At 44.3% G+C, this 19,690-nt stretch overlaps 3 protein-coding genes across 3 annotated transcripts; 2 read left to right on the top strand and 1 right to left on the bottom strand.

The window, feature by feature from the left end:
• Positions 1-1,404: 1,404 nt before the first annotated feature.
• Positions 1,405-2,259, top strand: LOC120664664 (photosystem I reaction center subunit VI, chloroplastic-like). Its single transcript, XM_039943950.1, has 2 exons — positions 1,405-1,802; positions 1,876-2,259. The coding sequence occupies exons 1-2, from the start codon at positions 1,527-1,529 to the stop codon at positions 2,053-2,055; spliced, it is 456 nt and encodes a 151-aa protein (XP_039799884.1). The 5' UTR covers positions 1,405-1,526; the 3' UTR covers positions 2,056-2,259.
• An 8,889-nt stretch (positions 2,260-11,148) lies between these two features.
• Positions 11,149-14,640, top strand: LOC120664663 (uncharacterized protein At1g76660-like). The gene is made up of 4 exons (XM_039943949.1): positions 11,149-11,384; positions 11,527-11,753; positions 12,664-13,897; positions 14,153-14,640. The coding sequence occupies exons 2-4, from the start codon at positions 11,628-11,630 to the stop codon at positions 14,377-14,379; spliced, it is 1,587 nt and encodes a 528-aa protein (XP_039799883.1). The 5' UTR covers positions 11,149-11,384; positions 11,527-11,627; the 3' UTR covers positions 14,380-14,640.
• Positions 14,641-16,775: 2,135 nt separating this feature from the next.
• LOC120664662 (rop guanine nucleotide exchange factor 12-like) lies at positions 16,776-19,625 on the bottom strand. The gene is made up of 7 exons (XM_039943948.1): positions 19,023-19,625; positions 18,807-18,923; positions 18,502-18,656; positions 18,315-18,389; positions 17,943-18,215; positions 17,504-17,824; positions 16,776-17,403 (listed from the first exon to the last, which is right to left on the bottom strand). The coding sequence occupies exons 1-7, from the start codon at positions 19,330-19,332 to the stop codon at positions 17,038-17,040; spliced, it is 1,617 nt and encodes a 538-aa protein (XP_039799882.1). The 5' UTR covers positions 19,333-19,625; the 3' UTR covers positions 16,776-17,037.
• Between the last annotated feature and the right edge of the window lie 65 nt (positions 19,626-19,690).

The raw sequence follows: 19,690 nt of genomic DNA, 5'->3' as shown, positions 1-19,690 counted from the left end.
GAATAAAATTAGAGTCCGATTCTTTTAGAACCCGACTCTTAGATTATCAGGCAAAAAATTGAGGCCTTTTACCACACACCCCATACAAAGTCAGTCGCACGAACTAATTTGTCTTGGTTGGTGCTAATTTTTTATAAAAGAAAAATACTATTACTTGGTTAATGATTGGCTGACAAACTATCGAAACAGAGTTATTGTATCATCGAGTAGTGAACACTGATCAGCATCCTCGCAATTTTTTAGGGCAGAGCATCCTCCCAAGATTAAACAGGCGATAAAACTAGTTACCAGCATCACGATTTGACAAGGGACCGCTCTGTGTCGATGTCATGAGTTCATGACCTACTTATTAGCAGCACTGCCCTCGAGGCTTGAATCAGTAGAACTGAAACTGTACGAGTGTGATTTCCTCATACATTTCGAGGGTCGCGATCACTAACAGGAAAAAGCGACATTCATCCACCTCTAATTAGTAACGATTGTTTTAAACCCAGTACTAATACTAATTTTACTAATTTAGTCCTACAGCACAGTGTCCCTCGAGGCCATTTAGTACCGTTTTTTAACACCACCGAGCACTAAATGCTATTATTTAGTACCGGTTGGTGTTACGACTCGGTACTAAATAGCTCCCGGCCCCAGCCATTTAGTACCGGGCCACCCGATATTAAATGATGGCATTTAAGTACCGGTTGGTGTTATGCCCCGGTACTAAATGGTCATAGTCTGTACTAAATAGTCCGTTCTGGTTACTTTAAAAGGATAATATTTTTAATGCATTCACATGTATTGTGTGGTTGAGACAATGCGCGTGGCCACATGTCACGAATTCGAACCCACGCAAGCATATTTATCTGCATATATTTTTGACCGGTACAAATGGGGGCCTTGCGCCCCGTACTAAAGCCACTTTTTGTGGCATTGGATGCGACTAGGACAAGGACAGCAGAAAGCTAGTGCTAGTACCGTACATCTCTTGCACCCTGTAAATTTTTTGATTTTTTTCATATTTGAAATATTAAATATAAACTAATCACAAAATTAATTGCAGATTCCGTCCGTAAATCGCGAGACGAATCTAATAAGCCTAAGTAATCCGTCATTAGCATATATTTACTGTAACAATTTAATGTCTAATTATGCTCATTAAATTCGTTTCGTAATTTACAACCAAACTATGCAATTAGTTTTTTATTTTGTGTAGATTTAATACTCCATGCAAATAAGATTCTCATTCGACGTAATAGTTTTGGAATTTTGAATTTCATCTAAAATGGGCAATAGCGAGGCGGGCTCCATGCTGGCATGCCAGGTCAGCTCGCTGCAGAATCAGAAGATGAGGATAAGCCTATCCGGAGCAGGCCACATGGCACCCTCCCTATGGGCCTCGGCCATCCCCGAGCCACGCGAGGCTGCCTCCCTCCCACACACGCATCGGATCCTTAGCACGACCCGCCGGATTAAGTTTGTGAACGTACGTACCCACCGGAACACTAGTACACCGGTCATACGCAGCACCAACCGCCATGGCCTCCCTCGCCGCCGTCTCCGTGCAGCCGGTCGCCGTGAAGGGCCTCGCCGGCAGCTCCATCTCCGGCAGGAGGCTCGCCGCCGTCAGGCCGTCGCGCCGCGCCGGGGCCGGCGCCTGCGCCTGCCGCTCCGCCCGCAGGCCCCGCGGCGCCGCCGTGGTGGCCAAGTACGGCGACAAGAGCGTCTACTTCGACCTCGACGACATCGGCAACACCACCGGGCAGTGGGACCTCTACGGCTCCGACGCTCCCTCGCCCTACAACCCGCTCCAGGTGCCAACCAACTCGATCGATCGATCAATTTCTTCCTGCAACCTTGCTCTTACACAGACGAATATATCTGCAGAGCAAGTTCTTCGAGACGTTCGCGGGGCCGTTCACCAAGAGGGGCCTGCTGCTCAAGTTCCTGCTGGTGGGCGGCGGGTCGCTGCTAGCCTACGTCAGCGCGTCGGCGTCGCCGGACCTGCTGCCGATCAAGAAGGGGCCGCAGCAGCCGCCGCAGCCGGGGCCGCGCGGCAAGATCTAAGTTCAGTTGTTCCTTCTCCTCATCCATCTGTCTCTACTAGCTGCTTGCTTGTACCGCCGCTAGCTCCGGACGCCATGGATCGTCCTTGCCTGTCGTTGTGCTGCTGATATTCGATCGCGCTGCCTGTTTATCAATGTTCATAATGTTGTATTCATATATACTCTGGCATACAATTACAATGGTGTTGCGTGCTTACCTTACCTAGATCGAGCTCGTGCAATACCTAGACAGTGTGCGTACGTGTTTTTTATGTTGCCCCGCATGCTCTGGGACGACGCTGCTCGCTGCCGGCTCGATCGATTCCAATCCTACTGGCAGAGAAGATATATAAGACTATTTCCAGTGAGGAGTTTTATTTTCATTAATTACCATGTCACATAAGATTTTTTTATGATATGGCATCAAATTTAAGAAGAGGGAGAAGAAACTAGTTTAATCTAGATGAAATCATATCTACACAGATACCAACTTTAAATGCTACTACTTGGAGCTTATAAAACCACGCTATGAAATTATGCGTTGTAGAGGCAGTTTTAGACACCATTTTATTTATTTGTTGCTTTATGTGGCTACTTTGGAAATGTCAAACACTCGATTGGGATTAGCCTAATGGGATGACGTACTATTCCTCCACAACCGCGCATGATCCGATTAGTGCAAGTATTATAGTTGGCTGTAAACTGACTAAATGATGAGGTGAAGGAGAGAAGAGAGGAGAGGATAAATGAGCTGTAAGTTTATAGTCAGCTTGGGCATAAGAACAAAAAAAATATATGAGAGAGACAAATGGACCATGTATCAATTATGTATCAATTGTGAAGAACTAACTATTATATAGATAAACTGAGAGAATGCTGAAAGAATCCTTACAGCCAACTTATTGACTGTATTATTAGTCTTACTCTTACAGCGCGGTGACCCGGGGACACTTCGAATTCCCCGGCCCAACCCCGAGTCTACGGCGACGGCGACACTGCTTTGTCTCGGCCGACGCGATCGATCCTTTCAATTCTCTCCTCTCGCTGGAACACGTACGCACACCCAATCGATCGATCTCCCCGTCCTGTTCCTATATTTAATGTATCTCAACTCCAAAGTTCCTATATTTAAGCAATAACACATTGTTTATAAAAAGGAGTGTGCCACACAATGGTATATAAAAATATATTTGTAGTTGATTTTAGCCACATGCAAAACATTAAACAACTTAGAGATGGACACTATGTCTGTGGGTTGTATGAGCTGTCTTTATATTTGTCTGTATGATAAATTCGAGATCCTAGAGACGACCTGCCGTCTGTGGGTTGTACATGCCCTTACTTGCAATGTGCAGTGGCTATCCGAACAATGAAACAATCATGAGCGTTCCATTTTTTTTGTGACCGTGTCTAAGTATGTTTATCATTAAAAGGAAGAGAGTTTGAAATACAAAAGAAGGTTTGGTTTTGGAGATATGAAACAATCACGATTCACGAGCGTTCCATTCGCCCAAGAGCTTTGGTCTTCGTCTTCGTCCCTCCTCGCTGCTGCAGTAGTGCAGTGCTGCTGGTGGGAGCTATGAACGAGCGCCGCGTCACTGTCGATCGATGGGTGTGGGGGAACGAAACCAAAAGAGGCTACCAAAAGCCGTCACGTGGAGGCCACCCGGGGGCAGCGTCACTCGCGAAAGGAGGGGAGGAGAGGAGAGGAGGGGCGAGGGGGCGCGCTGCCCTTTTTGACCGCGCCACTCCGTAACGTACGTGCCTTTGGCTCCATGCACGGGAAATATCATGATGATGACGACGATCGATGATGCTTGCTTTTAGGCCCAAACCGGGGTCAGTCTCCTTTTAATTAAGTACATGGGAATCTCCGCAGATTTTTATTTTAGCCCGTGATTCCAAGAACAATACTAACTACCTCCATCCTAAAATATAGCTATTTTAAGTTAAAATTTATAAATTTTAACCGTAGATGGTAAAAAACATATAAAGATTGATAATGTAAAAGTATAATATTTTATTAATAATAAAACCAACTATATAATATTTTCTATTTAAAAGTAATTATTTTTTGAAGATATTATTAGTTAAAGATGAAAATGTTTGATTTTGACCAAGTTTAGAAGTTGTTATGTTTTGGAACGGGAGCAGTATACGTTTACTTGATCCATGGACATTGATCAAATATGATCGAATTGTTGCAGATTTAAGATTTTGCATGCGCCCTGTGCATCATGAATCGTGGGTTTCATGGTCCATCAGCATCAGAGAGAGCCCAGACGACGTCACACAGCAAGGCGTTCTTTTCTTTTTTATATTAAAAAAATCAAAATTTCAAAAATATATGTCCGTTTTGAAAAATTTCAAAACTACCCCCGGTCGCCCTCCATAGGGCGACAGGCCCTAGATGTAATTTTTTTTCTTCAAATTTGCAACGAGATCCATGGCCGAAAAAAAATGAAAGTGGCCTGTCGCCCCCCCCCCCCCCAACGGGCGACAGGGGGCCTGTCGCCCCCCCTCGGGCGACCGGTGGCCCCCGCCCACAGGCGCGACAGTGGGGCCTGTCGCCCCCCCCCCCCTCGGGCGTCCGGGGGTACCCCTCTATATAAAGCCTTTGACCCCATTCCCTCATCATTTGAGCCCGAAAATTTCACCAAAAATCCAGAAAAAAGAGAGGGGTGAGGAGAAGGAAAGCGGCGAAGCCTTGCCGGATTCCGCACTTGTGATTTGCAGGTTAGTACATTTAGTTTATGTATTTTTCCATTGGTATTGTAGAGTAATTTAATTTAATTAGTGCTATAGTAGAACCATTTAAGTAGGAGTTTAATGATACTTTAGTTTCGTAGTATTAAATTAGTTTAGAAAATTAGTACTATGCATTTATTATTATGATTGCAGTACTATTATAGACGTGTTTATAAATTAATTACGATTTAGAATAGAATTTGGCATATGCAGTATAGAATTTGAGTGTCATCACGTAGTTATGAATACTTATACGTTGTAGTTGAATTCCATACTTAGTTTTTACGGATTATTGAATAAGGTATTGAAGTAAAGAGTATAACTCGATAAGTATTCTGTGATATACAGATATGTCGACCAGGATGCAGTTTCAAGTATTTTATGGTGACTACAATGTTTTGTATGGGCCTTTCTGCCTTTAAGTGCACATCTAGCGTCATAGATAAACCTCTGGAAAGGAGTTTTGGTTCCATATGTAAGTGGCTGCAGCGTGGGTTCCGTGTTGATCCATTGACACATGTGATGACCGTCCAGTCTCTTGTTAATTGGGAGGTAGAAAGTGATTTATGGGAATTGATGATGATACACAGCACTGATGACTGGTAGAAGTACATGCAAGCAGCTTTAGAGCGTGGGTGGCCTCTGGCCATTCTTGTTCAAATCCGGGAAAAGACACAAAATGAAATCCAACATGGTGCAGATCAATCAACTCCGAGTATTCGAAGAGAGACCAATTATGTTGATGAGTCAGAAGAGATAGAGAACCAAAACATGGCACCACAAGGCCTTGCTGATGAGGGAGAGAGGATACATAGCATTATTGACGAGATGGAGGCAGAAGACCAAACCGCAATAGAGATGGAAGAATACGAGAGCTCATCTGATGACGAGCAGTACTCATTGCCAAAAGAGTGGAAGGATCATAGTTTTGGCAGTCATGTCGCAGAAGACGTACGAAATCAGGAGTGGGAGTACAGAGGAAATGAGGTAGTGCAAGGTGCAACATATCCAAACATTGAAGCCGTAAAAGATGCTGTGAGACTATGGGCAATATCATTGAAATGAGAATTCAGAGTCGTAAAGTCTGGCAGTAAAAAATATGAGGTGAAGTGTGTGAATGATGGATGTCCATGGCGAGTACATGCATTTAAGAGAAAATGGAAGTCGAACTAGAAATGTTCCATTGTGACAGAGCACACTTATTTGCTGTCAGAAGTTCTTCCCTCGCATCGCAATATATCATGCGACTTTGTTGCAATGCAAATATATGAGTTGATTATGGACAACCTAAATTATGAGCCAAAAATGATTGTTCGACACATTGAGCAGACTTACCAGTACACCATTAGTTATTTGAAGGCATGGCGGGCTAAACAAATGGTGTTCGAGATGCGGTTCGGCACATACGAGGCATCATATGATAACCTACCTCGTATGTTATTCCAGGTTGCTGCTAGAATACCTCGTACCAACCGTGACTAGGGGGCAAAAAATTATGCAACGAGCCTTCTTTTGCATAGGTGCTTGTGTTAGAGCATTTCAGTGTTGTCTTCCGGTGATCTGCATTGATGGCACATTTCTGACTGGAAGATATAAAGGTCAGATACTCACCGCAATCGGGGTAGATTGCAACAACCAAATAGTTCCGCTCGCATTTGCATTTGTTGAGAATGAGAACCTAGACAGTTGGTATTGGTTCCTTGAACGAGTGAAGGTTCATGTTGTTGCTGCACGTCCAGATGTGTGCCTTATTAGTGATAGGCATGCAGGTCTGCTGGAATCAATACTGAAATTGCAACGTGGAACTGCGACAACGCCTCCATTGTGGCCCGATGTCCAAAACAGGTGGTGCATTAGGCATATGGGTGCAAATTTCTATGACCACTTCAAGAACAAGGATCTTAAGAACATGTTTAAGTGGTTGTGCACCCAAAATCAACAGAGAAAATTCAATACATTATGGCAGATGCTTGATCAGTTGACTGCAGGGCTAGTGAAGGTAAGGGCATCAGGAACAGGCACGAGTCAGGCTGCAGAGGCTAGGGATTCAATTGAGAAGCCATTTTTCACACTGGATTCGAGGTGGACCTAAGGAGAAATGGTCATTTCTTTATGATACCAACGGAATACGGTATGGTATTCAGACAACGAACCATGCAGAGTGTTTCAATATGGTTATGCGTTCTTGTCGTGCCTTTCCTCTTGTGGCAACTGTTGAGTTCATCATGTATGAGTGCATGAAGTATTTCAGTGAGCGTTACATGGCTGCAAGTATAAACATCAGCAACTCCCAAATTCAGTTTTGCACAAGAGTGACATCAAAGCTCATTGTATACCCAATGTCTGGAGGTAGGTCTAGCGAGAAGAATTACTACGGTTTTGGGAAAGAAAAAGGGGGAAGAAAGGGAGACCCCATAATATGGGAAGGGCCTCTTGGACCTGATTCCTTTCCGGAACCAGTGTTTGAGTTTCCGCCACACCACAAGAGTGAATTTACCAATGAAACTCCTCTTCGACAATACGATAACCGTAGAGAACCATAGCCAAAATGCAGACATGGTGAGGACTGCTTAGTGCAGATGTGCACCGAAGGGATGGATGGCGGTCGGCGTTTCTTTAAATGTCCACACGCATGAGTAATACTCGGTTGTTTCATTTATTTATCTTCAATGAGACATCTTACAAGAAATTTGTTTTGCAGTCTTCCGATGCTCCAGAAAATTGTGGTTTTACTAGGTGGGTCGATCCTGCACCAATTAATTCTGTTTAGGAGTTCATCGAGTACCTCCAGATAAAGATCTTTGATCTGGAATGCAAGGTGAACCATTATGAGGAAGTGAGCGAGGGTAACAAAGACGACGAAGATGATGATACCAGCAATGCTGCCGGTTCACAGGATAAACCATGCACTATTCCTTACTGCAACTGCCCTTGTCACAAGAAGAAGGGCCCTGCGCCTCCGGCACCACCGCCTGCACCACCTGCAATGGGTGGATACTGCGGAGAAGGCTCAACGCAGTTTGCTACGTGGGGGTACGGCTACTAGGACTACCCTAGTGCTAGTGACATGCTGCATCGTTGTGTTTGTTGTGTTTTTTTAAATTACCTAAGGCATGTTAGGTTAGTCCGGAATTTGTTTACCGTAGTTTGCAACGGGTTCTGCCATGCCACTGCATGTGTGATGTGTGTTTCATTATCGTTGTATTATGATGTAAGATTTGAGGGTTCACATTATGTAATACATTTATTAGTTCTTATTTCTTATCGTTATATTAATTAAATGTGTGCTTTTTAGTATTCTAGTGACATGAAAAGCTCCGAAAATATTAAGGACAAGTTCAAACATTTCATAGATTCCCCGCTACAACTGCAAATTAATGGTAAAAATTACAACACATAGAGTCAAGCTCTCAACTGAAAACATAAACAACTAATTGCAGTGGCATGTGCACGCGACAAGGTAATTTCTTGTTGCATCTAAACCTACCATGCCTTATGGAATGTAAAATACCGAGATTACATGGTACTACTCTACTGAGTGCATCGAGTATATTTGCTCTTTCTAATTGCTTCGGGGCCGGCTTCCTTCGCACGGCGTGCCCTCTCTCGCTTTCTCTCCCTGTCAGCTTCACGTTCGGCCGCCGCCTTACGATCCACCTCCTCCATCCTCTTGCGGATCTCTTCTTGCTCTTTCTTGCGCTTCTCCTCTTGCTGTTCCTCGTGCTTCATTCGGCGCCAACGTTCTGCAGCCCACCTTGCTTGTTGTTCCATAAAGTCCTTTGCCTGCTGCGACTGCACGGTGTCGAACCACTGCATAAAATCACAAAGAGGCGGAGGAGACTTTGTCCAACAAAAGTTAGAATCATAACTCAATGTTAGGTCACAAAGAAAAATAGTGTATGTTGTCCTGCTACCTTGGCCCGGTCTTTGCCGTATCGCTTAGGTGGATCATATTCGTAGTTCTCACACATAAAGAATCTCATGTCGTAGTCATCTCCTAAAACCTCAGATTGCATGAACTTGCATAACGAACCGCAGAAGCACATTGGCACATCAATTCCTTCCGGTACGGTAGCTACACACTTGCTCCACGGAATGTAGGTTGATGCTGACGAAGACATTGGCTATAGTGTGGTGCGCCAAATGATGAACAATGATTTAAATAATGCACATATCGTATACCAAATCGATGCGTGAAAATATAGGTATTGTCATAATTCTATTGTCTTATGCTGCAATATCAATAAGGTATTGTCATAATTCTATTCTAATGCATAATTAATTTTAAAACAAGTCTGTAATAGTACTCAAATTGTAATACTAAACGAGTGTTCTAAAGCACCAAATCTAATTTAGCTAATCTGCTAATTAAATTAAATTGTTATATAATATCAACGGATTCATACGGAAGTTACCGGTAGATCACAAGTGCGGAATTCGGCAGAGCTTCGCCGCTTTTCTTCTCCTCACCCATCTCTTTTTTCCTGAATTTTTACACTCAAATGGCAAGGAAATGGCAGCCAGTGCTTTATATAGGGGGGAGGGACCCTGTCGCCCGTTGGGGGGCGACAGGGTCCCCTTTCATTTTTTTCGGCTATGGACTTTGTTGCAAATTTGAAGAAAAACATTACATCTAGGGCTTGTCGCCCTATGGGAGGGCGACCGGGAGTATTTTTGAAAATTTTCAAAACGGACATATATTTTTAAAATTTTGATTTTTTTAAATATAAAAAAGAAAAAAATCCCACAGCAAGGGCCTTCAAGGGGGCCCAAGTCCAACGCTAAAAGGAGGATTCTACTGGGCTTTTTTTTTTTTAAAAAAAAAGATGATTCTACTGGGCTTTTGTAGCCACTTTTACTAGAGATGGTTTTCCTCTCTTTTATTAGTGGCTACTAGAGACAGATAATAGCACAAAGCAAATAAAAGCATACAAAAAAAAAACTACAAAGACAGAGTTTTATGTAAAGCAGTTGTGAGGACCACACGCTGAACAGATAAGAGCTAGTACGCTCTTGTTTCGCATGATCTATACGTTGATTCAATGACGAGTGCTAAGGTTGTCTATACTTATGCTGTGACCCACCTCGTTCGATGATTTGCTCGTTCTATCATGTTTTGCCCCGTTGATTAGTGTCAGGACCATTAAGCTCTCTCCTGTATCATCATATGATGATGTCTCATAATATTCTAGAAGTGAACCTTCAAAAAAATATTCTAGGAGTGTATTTCCGCCCCATGGAACCATGTAGCACGGGGCCACGTACGATTCTTAAGAAGTGCATCATATTCTTCTTGCATCGCTTTTCTCCATTTTTGATCATCCAATGTTTCTTGCGGTTCTTGAGGTTAACCTATCATACATAAATACCATTATCGAACAATTCTACCAATAAACCTTTTGGGCTTAAAAACACCACTTTGTAATCTAATCTTAATTAGATATAGTAAATAATAGGAGATAGATCTACCTTTGCGGTGGCAATGAAGAATCTTTTCCATGGAAAACATAGTATATTCAGAAGCTGATGCAGAAGATCTTCGACAAAGGTGAATCTGGGTTTGTAATTATGCACGCGATTATACAAGTGAAATACCGCCCACGCGCCAGGGTTTGGTTGGTGAAGACGTCACTTCTTTCAAAGAAGAGTTAGGTCATGTTTAGTTCCCAAAAAATTTTACACAGTAACTGTCATATCGAATATACGGACACATGCATGGAGCATTAAATATAGTTGAAAAAATAAATAATTACACAGTTTAATTGATTAGCACGAGCTGAATCTTTTAAGCCTAATTAGTCCATAATTGGATATTATTTGTCAAGTAACAACGAAATGTGTTACAGTACCAAAACTCAAACTTTTCACCAACTAAACACACCCTTACATAGAAATCTCATAAAGATTGTGCTATGTTTTGAATCCACTTCGTCAGAGTTTAGAGAACGAAATGATATTAGGAGCACTTGATCCTTGCGCGTGTGCTCCAGCAAGAACCAACACCTCCAAAAGAAAAAGACCCTTCTCAACCTTACCTTGCTTTTGGCAATTTACATACTCAAAATTGACATGTTATCATAAGGGTTATCTAGATACACTCTGTAGTTAGCACATAGCTGAATTTAGTTAGGCGATCCCAAGATTTCTTAGAAATCTAATCTGCTACCTTATTTTGTCAGGCACCTCGTAATGGAGGCATAAGGAGGGAGCTATACCATGGTTTAAAATAATTATAAGTATTCCGTATAAACTAGCTTTCGTGATCTAGAATTCAGCTGTGACCCGATGAAAAAAATCTCAGGCCGTGTCATGTGACCACTTGTTCAGCTGCTCTCTCCTTTGGCTCAACCCAAGGTGAAGAGAACTCAGCACCTTGCCTACTTCTGCACACACGGCCACACGGGCCGAGGTGGCCGCATCACTGCATCAGCGGGGTCTCACTTTCCGTTTCTCTTTCGCCTCTACACTCCTTCCCCCACTCCTCTCTCTCTCTCTCTCTCTCTCGGCCTTCTTTTCCTAGCGGCGACGGCAGGGAGAGGGGCGCCGCCCTTCCAGTTCGGCAGTTCTTCGACGAGAGGTTCACCGGCGACGAGCATCCGACAGGTACGTCCCCCCATTCCCTTCCCTTTCCCTTCCTTCCGTGCGAAATCGAGCACCCAAAGCCCTATTGTATGCTATTTGCATTCGGATCTGGCCATGTAACTTACTAACTTCGATTTTTCGCAAAAATTATGGGTGTACACAGTCCTATACTGGGTCCGCCCCTGAACTCAGGTGGGATCCGGAGAAATCTCGCGATACTTTTCAGGAGCATGTGATCCTGAGCAACGGTGGGTACAGTCAGAGATGTCTTCAGTCGAGAGCAGCAGTGGCACCAGGGCGGCGAATGGTGCCGCTGCCATCAGTGCTGCCGCGACGGCAGCAGGCTCGGCCGACGCCAGATTCCACTCCCAACTACTGCAGCAGGACAGGGTACATACACTACACGACTTATTGTTCCATGGGCGCATGAAATCGGGCTCGTGCTTTAGCCGCAGCTTTTGCCTCGCATGCTTTAGATATATGGATGAGGGCTGGAATTTCTAGTAGGCCTTGACGACCTAGATTGGCACAGCCTTTGCCTACTTAGTACGAATTGTACTGACCAGCAGTTGGTTAGAGCTTGAAACTGGGCATCTTAACCACCAATAATTAGGCTTCAGTACTACATGCTTGCTTGCTTCTATTGAATATTCTGCTCAATTTACTTTTGTTTTTGCTGGTTGCTGCTGTTGTTGAAATGCACACACATACGGCACTCGTACATTTTTTTTTCAGTTCCAGAATACTGTGTTGCTCTTGCAATAGTATTCCCAGAGAATCTAAAATTGTTGACTTTAGGAACCCTGGCTACTTTACACACATTATTTACAGTTGAAGTCAGAAGCAAGATAGCTTTTACACTTGAGATAATCCTGCTGTATGATAAAATCTCTTTCCACACGAAGACCTTCAGAATTTTGTGAAAGGCTAACATTTCTTATGTTCTATTGTAGCACTGCCACTTATGCTTCATTATTGTTATATAATTTCCCTTTTGATAATTATAGTTAAAAGAGAAGCTGCCTTAGTGCAGCTGGCTAATCTCTGTGGGAAAGAGCTAGCCAACTGGGTTTGGAACAATTGTTCTCGCTTTTGTTCAAGTGGGGTTTAATACCCCCTAGCCCACCTCAGTGTTTTAATTGTAGCTAAAATGGTTCTTTTGTATGTAAAGAGCAGAGGTCACTAATGCTTTGAAATTTCATTGCTGAGCTACTAGCCATACATTTTATTTCTGTTTCTAGAAACAGCTAAGTTATGTGGTTGACCTAATATGTGCTTCTCTATGCTTCTCTATTAACAGCGGAGCAGATGGGCTGGCTGCTTTTCGGGCCTATCGTGTTTTGGATTGCAGAAGGGCGGGAAAAGAATAGTTCCCGCAGCACGTTCTGATGGGAATGGATCAACTGCTCGTGGGAATGGTGTCCAATCTGGTGCCAATTCGAACCAAAATGTGCCTCTGAATTTATCTCTTCTGGCTCCTCCATCATCACCAGCATCCTTCTCAAACTCTGCACTTCCTTCGACTGCTCAGTCACCAAATTGCTTTCTGTCAGTATCTGCAAACTCGCCTGGTGGTCCAACATCTAATATGTTCGCTGTTGGGCCATATGCTAATGAACCTCAACTTGTCTCTCCACCTGTCTTCTCAACTTACACAACTGAGCCATCCACAGCACCACTGACCCCACCACCTGAACTAGCTCATGCAACTACTCCCTCGTCTCCAGATGTTCCATATGCTCGATTTCTTTCTTCTTCCATGGACATTAAAACTGCCAGCAAGGAGCATAACATGCCTTTCTTATCAACAACCTATTCTGGTGGTTCAGGACTCCAGGCATCTTACCCGCTTTACCCTGAAAGCCCTTGTAGCAGCCTCATATCACCTGCTTCAGCAACTCCGAGGACAGGTCTCTCCTCACCTATACCTGAGCAAGAGGTTCCGACTGCCCATTGGAAGACCTCTAGGTCAGCCTGCGACACACCATATTTCAGGGCTTCACCCATTCCTGAGCAAGAAGCCACTGCACAGTGGAAGACATCTAGATCTGCCTGTGACACACCATATGCCAGGACCTCACCAGCCAATATATTTGGGCTGGATTCATCTACCCCAAGAAATTTCATGTTAGATAGCAACTTCTTTCGGCCAGCAGCATCTGCTCAATTCTATCTGGACCAGGCTCAGCAGACGTTTCCACATAACGGCGGGAGAGTTAGTGTCTCCAGGGAGAAGCAAGATGCTGATGAAATCGAAGCTTACAGAGCCTCATTTGGGTTTAGTGCAGATGAAATCGTCCAAACTCAGTCTTATGTGGAGATACCAGATGCACTTGATGAGTCATTCAGCATATCACCATTTGGAAACATTGCTCCTGCTACTGAGATGTGTGCATTTAATGATCTGCCTAATGATGCTCAGAAGGTGGATAAATCATTTGTCTATGTGAAAGATTGCACAAGTCCAAAGAAATCAACAAACCAGCTTTCCATTGATTCTCCAAATAAAGCGCTGCACTTGGACGCATTCAAAGGTAAATATCCTTACCTTTTGTCTCAATCATTCAGTTGTATCTGGGCATAGCAGAATCGAACTTTAGATTTTTCTTGCTACTATGCCAAATAATTATCTGATGACTTGAAAGTTGAAACACTATTTTCTATAAGCTGAACTCTGCATCTTCTATCAGCTACACCCAGATTTTAATATGAACAAATTTCTAATCCCTTGCCAGTGTTGTGTTTCTATTTCCTCAATTGCTTATTATGTTTCTATCCTCGCATTGCAGGAACAAAAGGTGGTCATCAGTCTGAGGACGAGGGCACAGCAAAAGATAGCCATCCTTTCAGAAAGGCAACGGATGAAATATTGCTAAAACCCATAGAAGTAAGGAAGAAATCTCCTCCTGGCCATTCGTGCTCAGATGCAGAAATTGAGTACAGAAGGGCAAGGAGTTTGAGGGATGCCAATGGTGTTTTCTCACGGCGCAGTGCATTGGCAAGACAACTGCACTAATAAATCACTAGTATGCAGGATAATTTAATAGTTCGCGTAGCCTAGTGTGCATCAAATGTGAGTTGTTGTTAGAAGTAATCTGTAGGCGAAGAGTAGCCTTTTGTCGTATCTGGGGATTATATTGCCAGAATGTTCTCTGGATATGTGGGTGAGCTTGTACTCTGTTTGAACTCCAAGATCCTCCTTTGTAGACACTCTAATAGTCCGCAGGAGCAGTGAAATGAAAGGGCGTTGGCACATTACAGGCCTGTGTTTTGATTGTCCTGTTGCGGGCTGTGTTTCTGGCAAGACTGTTTTGTTCATCCTGATGTGCCTTGTGCTTGAAATTTGCAGACTGCTGATTTGATCGGACATCTTTCTGATGTTGATATATTTGTGCATATGTTTATCTGGGGACGATGAGTTTTTGATGACGATGAAGGTGGCTGCGCTGGGTGGTCACTCTGGTGCTGAAAACATTTGCAATCTGCCTAGTTCCCATTCGGAAAGGAGAGAAGTTTGGCTTGGCCATAGTTTGCAATTTGCCAGTCAATTTGGATGTCTCCGTGGTGATTTGTCTTCGCTCTCGTTTCTTCCTGGAGCTAGTCCCATTTGTTTTTTTTTTTTTGAAATAAACTAGTCCCATTTGTATGTTTCTGCTTCTGCAAGTAGTGTTGGTCAGCAAGACAGCAACTTGTGTAGCACAGTCTGACGTCTAGAATCTTAGACAAGGAAAACAACAGCTGATCGACGTCAAGAGCATTTTAAACTCTTTGTCATTTGTTGCTGATTATTTATTTGTTCTGCTACATGCCTACATGAAGAACTCTTTGGCGGACCAGGCTCCTCTGACGTAACAAAGGCACCTCACTCCGTGACGTACCTCCCTGGGTTTGCCTTTGCCGTTCCAACTAGGAACATCAGACAATCTGCTGGTTTTCATTCTTTCTTTGCGAAACACAGTACCCATGAGTTTAAAAAAAAAAAAACAGTACCCATACACACAGACGCTCTCAGTTGATCGAGGCTTCATGCTTGCAATAGAAAACCAGATCAATTCAAGTTCGGATGAGAAGGAACACCAGATTAGATGTATGTTCGAATTCTTTAACTGACTTGCATGATTATGCTTCACAATAGTTTACATCTGACATTCTGACTAATGATAGATGGTGTATGGTAGGATGATACGAGATATGAATTATGACTTTGGCTTATGTATGTTTGTTTATCTCCGCATGGATTGTAACCATGAAACCCAGCCTTGATGTCACATGTACTTGTGTGTGGCCATTGTAGTTACTTATCACAATATAATGATATCTGCTGGATATTGTTCCAGAAGATATATGTACTGAAGATATCCTTCTGTATGACTTGGATTTTGAAGTCTGAAAGACAGAATGTTTACTAGTAGCATCTTCCCCGAGCGTATACGAGATGCTTATGTTATATAAAATGTTTATCTTCAGAATTCTTTAGGGTGGCGTCCAATTATTGCTTGTCCCTGGATTTATCCTGTATGTATCGCTGTATGTGACCTGTATTTCTGCCTGTCCTAAAGACAAATTGTCAAAAATACCTCAGGTGTTATTACCTTCTTTGTGAATACGTAGGAGAGGTGTATATTTTTGTATTAAGAAGGAGCTCAGGTGCTATTACTGTATTACCTTCTGTAGAGGATTCCTGAGGTGTTTGGAAAAGGAAAAAAAAACAAACACGCAGGTTTTTTTTGAAAGAAGGGTGTCGCCAGTACAAAGGTCTTTTTTCATAGAACCAACACCCCCCCCCCCCACCAAGGAGGCAGTCTTTTTTCGTTGTATATAGAAGAAAAATATGGGGAGATAGTCCTCGAGGGAAAACAAGGTGGGAGATACTCTGGATGATCTGAAAAATGTTTCCTCAAGAGTGTCTTGTTTGATTGAAAATGAAGATAATTTCTTAGGTCACTGACATTAATAAAAAACCGAGCTAACTCACTGGAAAATCTTTTAGCTCTGGAGTGTCAAGCTATTGGTCGTCCATGCAACTTTTTGTTCAACTGCTCAAGAGTATTTTTGAGCTAGGGTAGCTTAAGAGGAGGTTGAAACTTGAAATGAAGATGAGAAGTAAGTGAATAAGAAAATAAGTGCTTGGTTTTGGTGACGAACTGACGATGATGCGATGACTTGTATGAACTATGAGATGTTTCATGTTTGTGCTTTGTAACTTCGTCTTTACTCGTTCGTTCCATTAGCGTTTGGCAAAGGTTCGCTGGGATTTTGTAAAGTAGTATGCCTGGCTAGATGTTGGACTGCTGGTGCTGATGACCATCTTCTCAGAGATGTTCTAAGCACAGTGATTTGTAATAATGGAATTCATAAGGGGTTTGCCGCTTTTCCATGTCCAAAAAGGAATTCAATTAAACAAGGCTCTAATAGGGCAATACAATCTTTTCCCCTCCTTTTCTTTTGAAACCGTACAAGTACAAATCCCACAGGTCGACTGTTGATGGTCAGTTCATGAGTTCACATTGGCAAGGCTTCACGCACCAAACTTCCTCCGAGTTAGTTTACAGAACCTCAAAGGGAACCCCCAATTCCGAATATCATAATGCTTTGGAGACATCTGTGCTATGTACAAAGTTTCTTCCAAAGGTTTCGTGGCAGCATGATCCATCTATCCTCACCCCTATAGCAGCTAGTGTCTAGCTATTGGGCTTCTTGTTCCACCCAAATTATCAAGGTAAGAAAACCTCTTGGTTGCAATTGATGAGATCTTTGACAGCTTCGGACCATTAGCGCCCTCCTTGACATGGCCCACGAAGTCGTACATCGTTGCTGTAACTGGTTCCATTCTCCTCGACTTCTCTACCTCGGCCTTAGCATCTGAGATAACCTTATCTGTGTCGTCTGAAGTTAAACTGGGGATCCTCATTGAATCCGCGTTCTTGGGATCTTGAGTGGCCAAGTCAACATTGAGGACATCTTCGATCCGAGACATAACTGTGAAAGCTAAGCTCTCGAGAGTCCTGGAATAACTCTCCAAAATGGCAAGGCCAACATCCTGAAAAAAATATAAGAGGAAGATATGCTATACATGTGAGTAAACAAAGCACTGTAGTGTATCTGTAAAAGGCAATGGGAATTGCGAATGCTTTCTGTACCCTGTTGCATTGGATTTTGCTTATGTCTAGAGTTGACTGAGCAATGCCAGGATATCTGTGCTTGATCAGGAGAAGAACGTTCTCTGCCCTGCCTTCAAACTTTCCCCTCTTCTCGTGACTGACCCCATGTCCCCACGACAATTTGCTGTCCTTACTGGTCATTTTCTTCTGCCAGATGACTACTGAGGCTTCGACTCGGTTCTTTAGATCAACAATGTTGTGTTCATCAGACAGGTCCACAGAACTTAGAAGTTCTTCCGGGTCAAAATAATCGTCAGTTATAAGTTTGTACATTGACTCTCCAAGGGTGGACTTCCCATTCTAGCAGACAAAACAACAAAATGTGGTAGAGTTATATTGTTAGAATTGCTGTAAAAATTTCTTCAAAAAAAGAATTGCTGTGAAAAGAATGTGTTAGCAGTTTGGTCTTATGGATCACCTTTGGTAGGGACTCCATGTATGATTCTGGGACCTCCATTTCCATAAGAATATTAGCATTGATGGCCATTGCTGCCTTCAGCACTTGGGCAACGAGATCCTTCTGGTGTTGAAGCCATTTCCTGTATGCATCTGACAAACCATTAGGAGGGACCCTAACAGTTGGGAGCCACCATTTGTCATCCTGCCTCGGCATGTTGCCCTTCTCCGATTCGTCTGCATCTTTGGACACATACCAGAACTCCTGTCTGTCCTTGAAATTATCAAGATATTCCTGTTGCACGGCAGAAATATGCAATACCAAAAGTTAGCACATCAGATATCCCTGTGAATTGGTTCAGTAGAAGATCAGGATGAGCAGGCCCATGCTTACAAGGAGCATTCCATCGAGCTTGCGCAATGCAGGGATGTTCATTTGTAGATCTTGACGCTGCTGGGTTACCATTATCTGTTTGACAGGAAGAAAGGGCAATTCAAGGCCGTTCACTGGATAATTGAATTGGGAACGTGTAGCTGCATGGACAAGACGCACTGAAAATGGGGGGGGGGGGGGGTTCTACCTCCATACAGGTCCCGTGGTCGGACATCTGCTGCGAAGGAACAAATTCGACAATGTGATCGGCGACGGACAAAAGCCAGTCGATCTCCTTCTGCCACCGCGCTTTCTGGTCGGCGGCCATCGGCTGCAGACGGCGCTGCTCACCGAACACAGAAGCTGAAAAGATGTCATCAAACGCCTAGTTAATCAGGGATTCCATTAGAAATCGAAGGCTGCCCAGATAGTTGAATCGCAGAAGGAAACACGTGATCTTTGAGAAAAACAATAAGAAAAATAAAAAGATCCCTGAAAGAGAAAATGTATTACCCGCAAGATTTGTGATGGCGTTGGAGAGGGCAAGAGCAGAGGACACCCCCTTGCCGGTGCCGGACATGTCCTCTCCGAGCAGCAGCTTGGAGAACTTCTCCTTCACCATCTCCGCATCTGCAACTCACCAACGCAAATCGTGCTTCTCCAGTAAGATTGCAATTCGCAACAGCAGAACGGGGCTCCCGAGGCCGACGGTCCAAGAAAGATGGTCACCTGAGGGCGGGCCCTCATGCCGGGCCGGCCTGGGCGGCACCGCTTGCGACGACGAGCTCCCGGCCGCCCCCTTATCCGACGGGCCGCCGGCCAGCGGCGGCGGAAGGTCCACCGAGAGCCGGCTTCCCTTGGACCCGCAGCTCCTCGACAGAATCCGCCTGGTGGAAGGCGCCGCCGGCGGCGGTCCCTCCATGGTGCTTTTGCCCGTCCCGTCCGAGGCCAGCGACAGCGGCGACGACGGCGACGACACCGACCTCCGCCGCCTGAACGAGAGCCTTTCGAGGCCGATCTTCTGGAACGGCCGGGCCATCACGGGCGCATGGCTGGCACACGCGCGCTCGCACGCACTACGCCGCCCTCGGTGTCAACGTGGAGCCTTTCTTGGCAGAGAGAAAGAAGGGGGGCGGGGCGGTGGCTGGCTAGATTTTGGGAGGTGCGACGGGAGGGGAGGGGCGGGGGCGTTGCGATCTGCTGGCAAGGCTGCGGTTGCTGATCGTGGTCGTGGGTGGCAGGGCAGGCGGGGAGGAGCGGAAATTGGTTGGGTTCGTTCTTGTTCTTGGCTGCCCCTACCACCCAAGCTTGGGAAACGGCAACGTTCCCAGCATGCGGCGCGAGGCTGTTTTATCCTGACTGGCTGGCCCGCCCCAAATATAAGGCTAGCTCCAACG

The sequence above is a fragment of the Panicum virgatum genome, chromosome 3N, assembly GCF_016808335.1.
Source record: "Panicum virgatum strain AP13 chromosome 3N, P.virgatum_v5, whole genome shotgun sequence".
Lineage (NCBI taxonomy): Eukaryota > Viridiplantae > Streptophyta > Magnoliopsida > Poales > Poaceae > Panicum > Panicum virgatum.
This window is presented reverse-complemented; position numbering and strand designations above follow the sequence as displayed.

Coding starts and splice junctions, on each gene's coding strand:
- LOC120664664 (XM_039943950.1), top strand. CDS start 1,527: ATGGCCTCCCTCGCCGCCGTCTCCGTGCAGCCGGTCGCCGTGAAGGGC. Junction 1,803..1,875: donor CGCCCTACAACCCGCTCCAG/GTGCCAACCAAC, acceptor ATATATCTGCAG/AGCAAGTTCTTCGAGACGTT.
- LOC120664663 (XM_039943949.1), top strand. CDS start 11,628: ATGTCTTCAGTCGAGAGCAGCAGTGGCACCAGGGCGGCGAATGGTGCC. Junction 11,754..12,663: donor AACTACTGCAGCAGGACAGG/GTACATACACTA, acceptor CTCTATTAACAG/CGGAGCAGATGGGCTGGCTG. Junction 13,898..14,152: donor GCACTTGGACGCATTCAAAG/GTAAATATCCTT, acceptor CTCGCATTGCAG/GAACAAAAGGTGGTCATCAG.
- LOC120664662 (XM_039943948.1), bottom strand. CDS start 19,332: ATGGCCCGGCCGTTCCAGAAGATCGGCCTCGAAAGGCTCTCGTTCAGG. Junction 18,390..18,501: donor ACCACGGGACCTGTATGGAG/GTAGAACCCCCC, acceptor CCTGTCAAACAG/ATAATGGTAACCCAGCAGCG. Junction 17,404..17,503: donor GCAAAATCCAATGCAACAGG/GTACAGAAAGCA, acceptor TATTTTTTTCAG/GATGTTGGCCTTGCCATTTT.